General features: G+C 45.6%; 1 protein-coding gene across 2 annotated transcripts in view; it reads left to right on the forward strand.

The window, feature by feature from the left end:
* Window positions 1-13,703, forward strand: part of LOC149365093 (putative RNA-binding protein EEED8.10) — a 50,944-nt gene that overhangs the window by 24,918 nt on the left and 12,323 nt on the right. For both annotated transcript variants that reach the window (XM_089575161.1, XM_089575162.1), the window contains 9 exons: window positions 724-764; window positions 846-921; window positions 3,022-3,189; window positions 4,277-4,325; window positions 4,459-4,502; window positions 4,929-5,008; window positions 6,390-6,495; window positions 8,476-8,563; window positions 11,078-11,218. In XM_089575161.1, the coding sequence (XP_089431287.1) occupies window positions 724-764; window positions 846-921; window positions 3,022-3,189; window positions 4,277-4,325; window positions 4,459-4,502; window positions 4,929-5,008; window positions 6,390-6,495; window positions 8,476-8,563; window positions 11,078-11,218 (793 nt within the window). The remainder of the gene's footprint in view (window positions 1-723; window positions 765-845; window positions 922-3,021; window positions 3,190-4,276; window positions 4,326-4,458; window positions 4,503-4,928; window positions 5,009-6,389; window positions 6,496-8,475; window positions 8,564-11,077; window positions 11,219-13,703) is intronic.

Here is a 13,703-nt window from a genome sequence, read left to right on the forward strand (position 1 = left end):
TTTACAATGCGCATTGCATTTAGCACTTCTTGAAGAGATAATTTTCATTAAAACACTCAAATTCGGTCATTTTTCTCGTGGCAAGGAAAGAGTTAAGTTAAGCTGTGTTGTACTCCTTGCTGTAATTGTATGTCTTGCGTGCTGAGTCAGATTTGATTTATGCCATACCTACTGGCTCGCTGGCCATTGTTAACTAATAAACAATGTGAAATGCAAAAGTTTGGTGTTGGTACTTATTTAGCATCTGGGGTTGTACTTTTGTGAAATGGCTGCTTTGAGCGACACTTTGCTTTGGTTTTCTCAAAAAGCTTGTTTTGATGCCTCGCTTCTTTTAAATAATTTTTCTTGGGTGTGGCTCACATCTGCTGGCACAATCAGTCACAGGCAACAAGCCTTCAGAAGGAAGTGCCAAATACCTAGAGATGATTTTCAGGTGCACAGAGCAGGCTGCAGTCGCAATCAGAGCATTCTTGTTGGCAGAACCAGTGTGGAAGGAAATTGTTTCACAGAAAGGCACGTGTGGGGCTGTTTTGAAAGGAACTGGCAATGTTGACTCTGTCTACAAATCACTGTCATCACTGGAGCCATTTTCATCACTGCAGCCAACCATGCCCATAGGTCACCATTCCAGAGTGCAGGCTCTGTTGTAGATGTTGGCTCAGCTGAGTGTCTTAATTCATCTACAGCTGAGCTAACCTGCTACTGCATTCTTGGCCTTTTCAGGCTGTGTTACTGAAGAGGTGCGGCGATGTCGGGGAGAAAGGGTGAGTTGTGGTGCACATCCTGCCCCTGTGCGGTTGGGGCGAGGTTATTTGTTATACTACATGAAAGTTTTCTTTTTTCAGGCTTTGGTGGCTCCTCCACCTGTGCAAGTACTTGGAACACTTGGACTTGTCCGAGATGCCCAAGCTATCTGGTCAGGTGAGGAACTCGTTGGAGCTTGCAGTGTAGTGTGTGCAGTCCAGAAAATTATGTACCAAGGGCAGTTGCTGATTTGTGGACAGAAATTCTGTACAATGTCGCCTTAAGCATCATTGTCTTGAAGTTTGGGCTCGAAACTTTAGTCCTTGATTGAAAGATGGAAATATTTTTATGTACCAAGTGTGCTGATATGAAACTGCAGTTGACAGTACTGCCCTAAACGAACAGACCTACCTTCTGCTGACCTAGCAGACACTTCACCCCTAACCGACAATGCAAAATCGAGGCATGAACAACAGAAAGACTTATTGCTGCAGCTGCTGCTACAGTATCTTCAAGCGGCTGTAATTCCAGACGACCCCAAAAGAGCAAGAATGCTTTGTGACTTGGCCAGAGAAAGCCATGTAGCATAAGATGGCATTTTGTTTTGGATGCGAGGAGAGGAAGCTGTTCTGTGACTCCCTCTTCACCTGAGGGAGTTTGTCCTGAAGTTAAAGCATGACTGCCCACACAGTGGACATTCAGGTTTCTTCAAAAGCTTAAGACGTGTCGAGAGCCGCTTCACTTGGATGGGTGTCCGGTCCGACACATCTCGCCACGTACGAGGCTGCCAGCTGTGCCAAGCCTTCAGGCCTTGTTAGAACTTTAAGGGCCTTATGGACAGCATGTGGGCGTCCACACCTCTACAACAACTCAGCATGGATCTCGTATGGCCATTTTTGTAGTTCTGAACACCTTCACCAAGTTCATTGAGCTTTTCTTCTTGTGTGCACCAACTTGGCTGCCATTGTCGACCGGATAGCAGAAGTCTTCTCTCGCCACGGTGTACCTTCTCCTATCTCAGGCTACAACTTCAAGCATTTGTCAGCAAGATCTGGAAAGGAGTGCTGCAACATTGGGGTATGCAAGAGGGGCACAGAGTTTCCTTCAGACCTGCTGGACAGCCTGTAAAATGCTACAACGCAGTAGTCAAGCAAACCATTGTGAACTGCTGCACCTCTAACTGTGATTGAGAAAAGAGACATAGGTGGCTTTCGTGATGCGGACGTTGGGGAGCATAGTGACAGGCTTCATGCCTCCATTCTTGTGTTCTGAGTGGGAACTGCACACACCCTGGGCTGACAGACAGCAGCTGAATGCCAAGTTCCTGCATTGGCCCCCCATGCATTCTCTGCAGAGCTGGACCTATACTTGCAGGATGTCCTAGTCATGGCCGTGGAGCACCAACCATTCGCATAGGCTGAACAAGTGAAGTGTTATAACAAGCACCATCAGCCAGCCACCAACAAAGTTGGCGATCCTGTGCTTCGTAACATGCACACTCGGGCTTCACAGCTAAACTGGCCCCTCACTGCTTAGGGCACTACCTCATCATTACTCATGTGGGCCAAAATAACTTTAAGCTCAAGGACCCTACATCAGGGAATCTTATGGGTGTGGCCAATGCAGACCATCTGACTCCATGCCACCCACCATGGAGGCCCTCTTGCCTGTATTAAGGGGGAAGGCTGTAAGTAAGAGCCAGTGTGAGCAGCACCATTAAGTGTCACAGTAGGACACTGTGACAACGTGGGAACACCTGGAGGTGACACATCTGTGGTAGACATGCGACAGGCTGGCGGGGACGTGCTTGGCTGTGTGGCGTGTGGGGAGCACAGCCGTAATGTGTACAGAAGCGGTACATGCGGGGTCGAAGCGTGAACTGCGGCATGCGAAGGACACTGGCATAGTGAGACGTGCACGATTATGTGACTTCTGGCTATGCAATAAAACGTGTCTTGACAGTTCCTATGCTGACCCATTGGATGTATCGCAGAACGGAATACATAGTCTGAATCATGTTATACCACTGTCTGGCCACTGTATTAAAATGTATTTTATTCTGTTTTCCGAGACACCTTTAATGACCAAAGCCAAACAACCTATTGAAGCTGCGTCTTCTGTGAACTTCTGTTGGAGTGTTTGTGTGAACAAATTTTCCTCTTTCAGTTTGTGTTGTATTTATTTTCATTCCTGATTGTTAGTTGTGATTTTCATCCGCTAGGGTAGCGCGTGATGACAGAACTTGTCTTCAGTATAGTGTGCTGCCACCCGCTGCAGTGCTTTCACATGGCGGGAGTCCGGTTGCGTCGCCTCGTCCTTCGTGGCTGTGCGGGGCTGACTGCGACTGGCTTCTCCAAGATTGCCACCAAGTGCTGCTTCTTGTCTGAGCTCACGCTGAGCGACTGCCTCCAAATGACCGACCACGACCTGCTGTTGCTGTGCCAGGTGGGTGTGATCACTGAGGAGTAGACACGGGGATGGAAAGTGGTGCTCGTTAGGATGTAACGGAAGCCAGCAGCCACCGAGACCAAAGAGCATAGGGGATGTATTTTCTTTTCCTAAATTTGTGGTTTGCATCATTGGGAGATCAATAAAAGCAGAAGAGAAAACAACGGCATGCCACCGGTGGGATCCGAACCCATGACCTCCAAATTTCACATCTGGGGCTCTATTAGCTGAGCAATGGTGATGGCTGTCCAATCTGCTTTTAGGGGTATTTATGTGTAGTGTGACCAAACCTTGAGAGTGTTCACCAGTGGCACCCTTGTCCATAGCGACGGACAAAGTACGTCCTGTATTACCATGAGTGCCACGGAGGAACATGATCGAACGGTGAGGCCGAAAGCTGTGCGAGAACCCTCTTGTGCTACCTATGGCATCAAGACTGCCAGATTCGAGGCCGTCGTTAAACTATCCTTGGTCTCGGTGGCTGTTGGCTTTCGTCATGCTTCTCCTAAAGAGTCACATTCTCTTGATTGTGCATTCGCAAACTTCTAGGTGCCTTTGGAACTTTTGTAAACGGTGCCACATGTTCTACAAAGAGGCGATATGCATTACATTTCACCGAAGAAAACGGAGGAAGAAAATAGATTGGCTCAGTGGTTATGGTGCTCAGCTGCTGACCCGAAAGACGCGGGTTCGGTCCCGGCCGCGGCGGTTGAATTTCTTTGGAGGAGAAATTCTAGAGGCCCGTGTACTGTGCGATGTCAGTGCACGTTAAAGAACCCCAGGTGGTCGAAATTTCCGGAGCCCTTCACTACGGCGTCCCTCATAGCCCGAGTCGCTTTGGGACGTTAAACCCCGAAAAACCAAACCAAAAAACCAGATTAGACAGAAATTGAATTGAAGTTTGCTCTGGTCATTGAATTGAGAGCAGGAGGTATTCACACAGTGGGACTGCTTTGGGCAGAGCTGAAATGCTTGCTCTTGCTCAGCATCAACAAGGGGTAAGTTATAGGCCTAGACACCATCTTTTACTTGCGAAGGAGGTTTGCTTGTACAGCTTTTTCAGTTCTATTTTTCCTTTATCCAGAACCTGAGGGCACTGAGGGTTTTCAACCTGTCTGGATCATTCCTCAACTGTAAGTACAATTCAGTATCCTTTGCTGCCTTCCTGTGTTTCTATGTGTATTTGCTGAATTGTTTTTTCAAGCATCTTATGTTTGAGTGTGTGTTGCAGATATGTGTTCTTAAATAAACTTGCATTTCTTTCAGTGACCAGTGGCAGTATTGGTGCTGTTGGCAACCTGCCATTATTGGTAAGCACAACTGGTGGAGTGCTCAAGTAGGATGCAAGATTTTTTCTTGAGAACAAATGTTCATTTGACCATTGTTCCTGATGTGCCATTGTCTTTCTGTGTTAGCACTTTTGACGTTTTTTTTTTTTTCTAAGTAAATGTGGCATACAGAAAGTTTTGCTACTTTAACATTGCCTCCATAAATCTTTCCCTGTTTCTCCACAGGAATTTTAAGGTAGCACTTGAAAGTACTAGCACATTTATGTTTAACACCAGTTAAAACAGCTCAGTTTTCTGTCTTTATTTAAATTTATCGCTACCCCTTGGATTTTTGGGGGAATTGCATTTTGTGTGGTTTTAGTGGTGTGCTGTCTTAAAGGAGCTCACTCCTGTACATTTAAAAAATGGCATTCTTAGTTTCCTTCTTTTCTCTGATGGAAAATGCAGGAAGAGCTGAATCTGAGTCACAACAAGGCAGTCACCGATGCTGTTATTGCGGTCATCTGTGCCGGTTGCACCAAGCTCAGGTCAGTCAATGGCGTTGCAGAAGTATGCCATCATGTGTTGCTTCACATGGGAATTTTTTGTGGTCGGGGCGTTTTCGTGGGAAATGGGCTCTGTGGCTGATGCATACAGGGAGACCTATTCAGAATACTTAGCTCCATTTTCTAAGTACTGAAGCCGGTACAGGACGCTGTTAAATAGGGCGTACAGTGGTGATTTCGTCACGAGCACCTTTTTTTTTTTTTTTTGGTTGGCTTTGCGGCACAGTTCGCGAATGAGCATTCACGTCGCGACTCCTCATCACATGACAGGATTGCTTTTTGGAAAACGCACACGCCAGACTGAAGCTTTTCTGATTACCACCGTCTGGTTAATGGAAATTGTTTTGCGCTTTTGTTTCGTGCCGCTCGGCCCTGTAGAAACAGCGGGACATCATCATTGATAAGCACAGGAAGTGCACTGCCAAATGGATTTAACCATGCGACCGTGCTGCGAAAACTGGAACTAAACTACACATGTAACCAGGGAAGCAAAGCGTGCCCACAGTGGGCTGTGTGCAGTGAAGAGGTCGGAAAATGGGGAGATTCCAATGACCTTGGTGACATTGTTGAAACGCAGCATAGCATTGTGGGCCTTGTGGATAAGGCATTTTTCAGTGGGCCACGTACCAAATTTTATGTGGAAGAAGGGAGGACCAGCGTCAAACCATGTGCTGGTGCTGGCAAATCGTCCAGAAGACTTAACATTCCTTGCAGGCCCCCCATTGAGGGAGGATAAATTTTCCGTAAGCATAATGCAGTGCTTGACAGAGCAGGTGAATTACATAGTGATTTTAGTTTGCGGCATCGAATCGGTACAAAAGCGTTGGGCACTGTTGTGACATACTCGGCGAGAAATGGCCAGTGGGGTTGATTGGAGGTTTGTTGTATCCTGTTATAGGAAAATTTTGCTTCCTAAAAACAAGATCTCAAATGCATGGGCTTTTATGGTAGCTACTAAGGCTATTCCTTCTTTATATTCATTATTCTGTTATAAACAGTTTGATTATAGTGAGGTTTTACTGTAGTGCTGGTCAGCTCACTAAATTAGTGCAGGATTATGAAGAGTTTGATCAGCTGCCGCACTGATTCATTTGCCCACAAGCGATTTTTACGCCAAAGGGCACAGACCACGTGGCAGTGATGGTCCCTTTATTGGCTTGGACAGACCTCCAGAAATGCTCCTCACGTGGCCATTGGCAATGCTACCTGTGTGAAATTGCTCTGCCTGTGCTCATGAGGTATTGGTATTGAGCATAGACGTGTGTCACCCTGTGTGGTCCACTTGGCGTGCACACTTCGGCAGATGCTGCGGCTGAGTATGAAGTGATTGAGCGAGAGGTGCTGGGTGCATTGTGTGATGCAGGTTTCTGGACATTACCTGCTGCCACCAGGGTATCACTGATGTTGCGCTAAGCCACCTGTCGAGGTGTGCTGGATTACGGCAGCTCAAGATCAACTACTTGGGGCAGGTAAGCCTGGCTTGATGTGTGGACTGTGGTAATTTTGTTTCTTTGCATGTTGCCTTCCTTTCATTTCAACTTGAGTACCGTATTTACCCAATTCCAACGCGCACCTTTCTTTGGGGAAAATACGTCTCAAAATCGCATGCGCGTTGGATTCGAGTGCAAACCGAAACTGCCCCATAGCTGCCCATCGTCATCGCCATTATACGATGTGGGAGCTCACTAACTGCTGGCAAGCATGGGAGCACGTTTGCTCGTTGTTTTCTGCGTCGCAGGAGCCGTTTTCAACCGGTGTGGCGCTTGTCATTGGTCGCGTGCTCAACGACCACGTACACGGCGACGGTATCCCGTGCACTGCCGCGGGCGGACGCCTCATCACTGCCGTTGCACGATCGAGATACGCGGCTCGAAGAATATGTTGATGAAACAACGGTTGTCGGAAACGCGTCATTTCGGCGGTAAAGTTCCAAAAACGATGAGACTCCTTTCTGTTTTGCGGTCGATTCTCTGACAGAGATTACATCGTCCGTAGGCGGGGCACGCCGCGCGCCGCTGACGAGGTCGTGCATCATGCCGATCTCACAGATAACAGCGCTTCCGCGGTCGTTTTTACGCTTGTTTTGGCCGCCGAAGATCTTTATCTTTCGCTGAGATGCACTGACAAAGTCATGGATGCTCCGCAAGAAGCTTGAAGGATCCAAATGGTGCATCGCCGTTGCCGCAGTTACGCCTAGCAGCAGACGAACCTCCCGTCACCGGAGCTCTCCGCTTGCGCTTGGGGCGTCTTCCTTTATACTGATGCTTTGTCAGGAACTTGCGTGAAAGAAAATCTCGTTTCTCAGTCACATCCATAGCGGAGAAAGGAGAAAAACCCGGGCAGAAGCGTTGGTTTACGTCTCGGTGGCGGCAGAACGAAGAAAGAGCGTCTGCGCCCGACCGTGCAGTGGAATGCTCGTAGCCAATGGAAGGGCTCCGATCGTACCACGTGATTTGAAGGGCCAGTCGCGACGCTCAACTCGGGCGCGACGATCTTTTTTTTTCGTATTTTTATCAAGAATGCGCCGCTGCCGAAGTGGCTTCTCGCAGAAGATGAGTAGGCCTACTTCCCCGCGAATATTCAAGAGCGGGCGACGGCGTGGAGCGAAATGCCGCGTTCCCGAAATTCGGTCAAATTTGCACTTTCGCGAGCCACCGCGAGTGTTTTAATTGCATTTTTACTAACTTCCCATTGATTATTGGCTTTCATTTTTTTACACATAAAAGAAGAGGCTTGTGGGAATATAAAACGCAAGAAAATACAAAATCGACTTATCGAAAAAAATCGCGGTTTTTTCACCCGCATCTCTCCTTAAAATATAAAAACGGTTGCAAATTATTTTCATTCGTGGAAGTCGCATGCATGTTAGAAGCGGGGCTTGTAGTTTTTTTTTTTTTCATTACCAATATCGGGCGCGCGTTAGAATCGGGGCTTGAAAATTTTTTTTTTTGTGCCGTAAATTGGGTGCGCGTTGGAATCGGGGGCGCGTTGGAATTGGGTAAATACGGTATCTGGTGTGGCTGATGTGCATGTGTGGATAGAGCCTCTGGGTGCATGACTTGCTGGCATTCTGATATTTGCCTACTCAGGTAGAACTAAAACTTGCATCGGAAGGGACTAATGTATCTGGCCACCAATTTTGAACACAAACAGCGGTGCACCTGTCTTCAGGGCCAGAAACGCTCTGAAACAGTCTGAAATTGTTCTTATGACATCATAATCACTGAAGGATGAATTTCAAGAGCAGTAGATGCTTGGTGCACGGATGAGGTGCTTAGTGCACAGTCTTCAAACACTTCCATTCAGCATGTCAGCAGGCTGGAAGAAATGCTGTTGCAGCACTAAGAGGCTAGAAGGTTTGTGTGCATGTATTAAGACCCTGCATGATTTAATGTTTTGTTTGGGCATCCCATGAGTATGCCTTTCCTTTTCTTTTAATGCCTCGACAGATTACAGATTCCGGCCTGGGCAGTCTGTCCTGCCAGGGTCTTCTCCAGAGCATCGAAGCTCGTGGATGCCCCAATGTGACTGACGGAGGTTGGCACACCTTGGATTGCATGCGATTGGCAACTCTGTTGTCCCACGTAATGTAGGGAAGAGCTAGCCTATGTTCATAATATCACTTTTGCATTTGCAATCACCCCAGCAAACACAGTGGAACCTCATGGTGGCTCATGTGTGTGGGAAAAGAGACATGTTCCTGCAGTTCAGTCTACATTTCCGCAAAATACAATATGCAGGCGTTTGCTGTATGAGTGGTGAGCTGACTACCATTTTAGGGTCAAATTTTTTTGTGTGGTGACAGAGTGTAAGAACAAGTTTTGCTATGCGTGAGGTTGGCAGAATTGAAAGTGGCGAGGTCTAACCTGTTATCATGTGCCACTCGAAAGGTTGCTAACCACAAACGTTTTGACGTCTGACTCAAAATGATCAGACAACGTGCAAACAGCTTGAATCACACGGTCCAATAATTTGGCCACATGATGCATTGGAAACCATTATTTATTTATTTATTTATTTATTTATGCAATAAACCCCTAAAGGCCCTCAATCGAGGGTATTACATAGGGGGGAGCAATGACACACAACGCAAAATAAGAATGAGCAAGCACCAAGGTGCAATACATAAATACAAAAAGCACATGTAGAAAACAAAACAAGAAACAAACAAAAACCTGTAGTATACATTGTAATTTACACGAAAAAAGAACAGATAGCGTTTTAGAGTCAATAACAATCGCAGGAACAAAACAAAATAATAAAACAGCTCAATGCAGCAAGTGGTACAATCAATTAGTAAAGCTAAACAGACATTTGGGTTAGAAGGTCCTGAAACTTGTTAAGATCCCTTTCAGAAGCGATGTGTGATGGTAGATTATTCCAGTCGACTATAGTACGTGGTACGAAAGAGTTAGCAAAAGAAGAAGTGTGGCATGATATGCGTTTAACTTTCAGCGGGTGGTCGCGAAGTGGAAAAAAAGATTCAGGTGATTGAAAAAAATCGTTATGGAGCAGAACATGATGGTAAAGTTTATGGAAAAGGGTCAAGCGTGATAGTTTGCGGCGATGTGATAACGTATCAAGTTCGGCGCGAGCCTTTAGTGCGGTGACGCTAGTATGACCAGAATAATCAGAAAAGATGAATCTAACAGCACGGTTTTGCAAAGATTCCAAGTCATCTATAAGGTATGCTTGATCCGGGTCCCAGATGGCCGACGCATATTCGATTTTAGGCCGTATTAAGGTAACGTATGCTAGTTTTTTTAGGGGAAAAGGCGCTTGTTTAAGGTTACGTTTTAGAAGACCCAGAGAGCGGTTAGCAGCTGCAAGAATATGGCTAATATGGTAATTCCATGTTAAATTGGACTGAAGGTGTAGTCACAAATACTTGCAGGAAGCAGACTGCTTTCAGTGTTGGAATTTAAATATCTTGGTGTATATTTAACAAGTTCAATGTCTTGGCATCGTCACGTGCATTTCGTTACTGCCAAAGCCTGTCGTGTTTTAGGTTTCCTGCGACGTAACGCTAAACTTTTCCCTTTAAAGACTAAAGAACTGCTGTATAATACAAACGTTAGAAGCATACTTGAGTATGCTTGCACAGTCTGGGATCCGAAAACCTTGCTTGACGTTCAAAAGCTAGTAAGAGTTCAGAATTTGGCCGTTCGTTTTGTTTTCAATAACTATGGGCGATATTTTAGTGTAACGAGCGCGAAAAAATCTTTGGGTTGGGACTCACTTCAAAAACGTAGGAAAGTACTGCGTTTAAAATTATTTCATAATATATTTCATTCTAGAACTGGAATAGACAGAACCAAATATATAGCCAACCCTGATTACGTGTCTTTACGTAGAGATCATTCACTTAAAGTTAAAGAATACAGGTGCCGGACTGACCTTTTTAAAATGTCTTTTTTCCCCAAAACGGTTTCGGAATGGAACAAGCTGCCTGAGGAAGTAGTGTCCATATTATCAAATGATTCATTTTCTTCCATGCTGTGACATTTTTTTGTGTATAATAATTCCGTGTTCTTTCTATCTCATTGTTATCTTTTTTTTTGTAACCACCTGCACGCGGTGGCATTTGTGTACTTTTTCTTCTACCCCCCCACTGTAATGCCAGCCAATGGCGCTGTGGGTATGATGATAAATAAAAAATAAATAAAGAAAGTTCAACCGGGTTATCAAGGAGAGTGTAAGACTGTGCTGGTGGTATTGCAAATGCCTCTACACGTGCTAGTCTCATGGTAGGGAGAGGACGCCATAAATAAGGCATATAAGTTCCCACGAGAGCGATCGCTAAAAAGGTAAAGCAAATTTTATGCAGAAAGCATCAACCTTGTAAGCGGAGAATGGCCTTGTGCAATCATTTTAACACATGTCTAAAAAAACAACCCATAGTGCTCAGTAAATACTGTAGAGTGCTTCTCAAACGTCATGTTTGGAGTGTGCTTTGCAGTGATGAGTGTTGTTTGTTGTTTAGACTTCCTTTGGTACTGCATTCCTTTTGTGTAGCCTACAATTACTGTGCCGAATTCTGGTCTTCTGCAGGGGTGCTGATTCTCGTCGAACTATGCCGTGACCTGAGGCTGCTTGACGTCAGTGGCTGTGAGCAAGTGACTACTGCGGCGGTGACCGGCTGCGTGGAAAATGCAAGCGAGCGGTCAAATGTGCTAACCATTGTCGTAGGAGGTCAGTTTTTGTTCCGTGGCTTTTAGGCCTTTTAATTTTTGACGGCTCATCTATGTGGCAGCTGTTCATTGCTGCTGCGGTTTCATGAAACATCGGTAGTTGTCCGTCCTATGGGCAGCATTCCAAGTGATCTTTCGTTTCATACCAAATTCAGATGCTATGAATCGCTCTTGAAATTTGCCGTGCCATTTTCAAAAACATTTGTTCTGGTGTGTTTTTTTGAAAGCTTCATTTTTAAGATTTTTGGCCATTGGATTAACAGTAAAAGCTCGTTGATATGTTTTTTAAAGAAATGCGGGAAAAAGATATCCAGGAGAGCGTGTGATCCAAACTAACTGAATTTCAGAAATGGAACTGTTGAATGAGGTACGAAGACATTTATTCATAATTTCACTTCATGAACAATGTCAATTATCATTTCTGGCATCAGGTCTGAACTGCTCCTTGACTAATGGTCGCAGAATTCGGTCTGCATTGCATTTTCTTCAGCGTGGAATGGACTTCACAACACCCCCGCTCCCTTGGCTGCAGTGACATAAGTAGCCGAAATCTTTGTCATTTTCCAGCTGCTTTGCCTCTTTGCAGCTGAGTAATGTCAAAGCCACTGCAGTGAGTGACTATTGCAGCATTCTTGCTTTTAATACTGCGTTCCCCAGACCCAGCCTGCTCGCATGTAGGCGTGTCGTAGTATTTTTAAAATTCTTTGCCCCTTAGTGCTTCGTATCTGCGAAGAGACCGCTGTGTTTCTCCTCTTCATGTCACGTCACTGCAAGAATGCCCCCCTCGTAGGTTAGCTCATTGGATTTTTTTTTTTTCGGTGCTTCGCCCTTTTGTACTGAGCACTGCAGAGAAGCCTTTATTGCAGGTGGCTGCCTCAGCTTGTCACATAGCCCCATATTCTGCCCACGTAGTTTGCACATCTGTGCTTGGTCGCTGCACATATTATACAAATAGAAATTATTGAAATTTTAAACGTAGCAGCTGGGAAATCATTTTATCCGGAAATATGAATTAACCGGGAGAAAATTAATGTAACTCTGTGGGACATTTGCAATGCCCATGCTCTGGTGTACAGAAGCTTGGGGAGCAACATATGCTTTACAGGCTCTGTTAGTCTCAAATTTTAGTTTACTTGTCACCTACTTGCGATGAAATTCCAGGCTGTGTGTGCCTTCACCTCTCGTATTTACTGCTTTTGTCAATCGATTTTTCAGACTCTCTAGGGGCCGTGGAACCGTCCAAAACATCGAGCAGTCTAAAAAATCAAATTTTACAGAAAAATCTCTTTTACCAGCTTCTCATTGTCAGTATGGTGGAGGAAGAAGTCTGTAGTTTCGCGCACATTGTGAAGCTTTACGTGGCTAAATCTCTTCGATGGGTGACACACTTTTATGAGCTAGGTGTTCATTGGCTTTACCATCTGCACGTCACACAGGACGAATGCATGGGTTGAAGTGCACTTGCGAAATCGAAACTATCACTGCGGGAAGTGCGCTGCACCTGCTGTACGGAGGGGAAAAGGCGAATATTACCCCTGTCACATGGTCATATCGAAGGACCTCGAACCGTTAGTCTGCTGACTCAAAGGCCTATTGAGAGCTGAAACAGAGCTGGCAGTCTTAATAAATACAAACTGAATGTGGTACAGGTCTACACGCTTACATACAGCCATGATGGCCAGATCGTCGAAAGCTTCTGTGGAGACGTGTGTAACTGACAACGACAAAGTAAACACTCAGTACACTGTACTGATGGGCGACCAATTTCAAGGTAGGCAAGAAGCAGGCTAGAGACGAGGCAGTGGGCGACTATGCATTAGGGTATAGGAATAGCAGGGGGTAGTTATTGGGAGAGTTCGCACAGTGAAATAATTTAATTAAATATAATTTAATTAATGAAGCTTGGGGAACTTGGCAGAGCGCCAAGATGCTGGCAGAGTGCCAAGACGCTGTGCGCCCTTCACATGAGCAGCGGCGGCTACATAGATGCGGTAATACCGACATGCAGGGAGGAATACGTGGGTGTGTTTTTTGTTTTTGTTAAATTTTTATGGCCGGTCCAGATATAATGATAATTGTTTATATCGATTGGATTTTCCAGTCTTATCAATATCGTTATCAGTGAATTGCACTGCATAGGGTGGCCGCCGCTGGCACAGGACACGGTTAACCCGAGAGATATGGGAGTGGCCTTTGTCGTGCGGTGAGCATAGTCAGGCTGATGATTGTCACCTGAATACACCCTCAAAAGTGAAAAAATGCCACTGCAGCTTGTCCAAGGTTCCAAAGTTCATTTCAAGAGCGATTAATGCTACTTGGAAATGCCTGCGTGACAGGAGTATAAGGTGATTAAGATAAGAACCAACAAGCAGCGCAGCAAGCGCTCATTCGGCATTGACCTTCATAATTAGGCCTAGAAACTACAGCTGAAGACCACTCTTGGAACTGGCGGAGTTATTGTGTGCACTCCTCAGCGGCTTGTGTAT

Source organism: Amblyomma mixtum, chromosome 2 (assembly GCF_055824585.1).
Source record: "Amblyomma mixtum isolate Tamu chromosome 2, ASM5582458v1, whole genome shotgun sequence".
NCBI classification, from domain to species: domain Eukaryota; kingdom Metazoa; phylum Arthropoda; class Arachnida; order Ixodida; family Ixodidae; genus Amblyomma; species Amblyomma mixtum.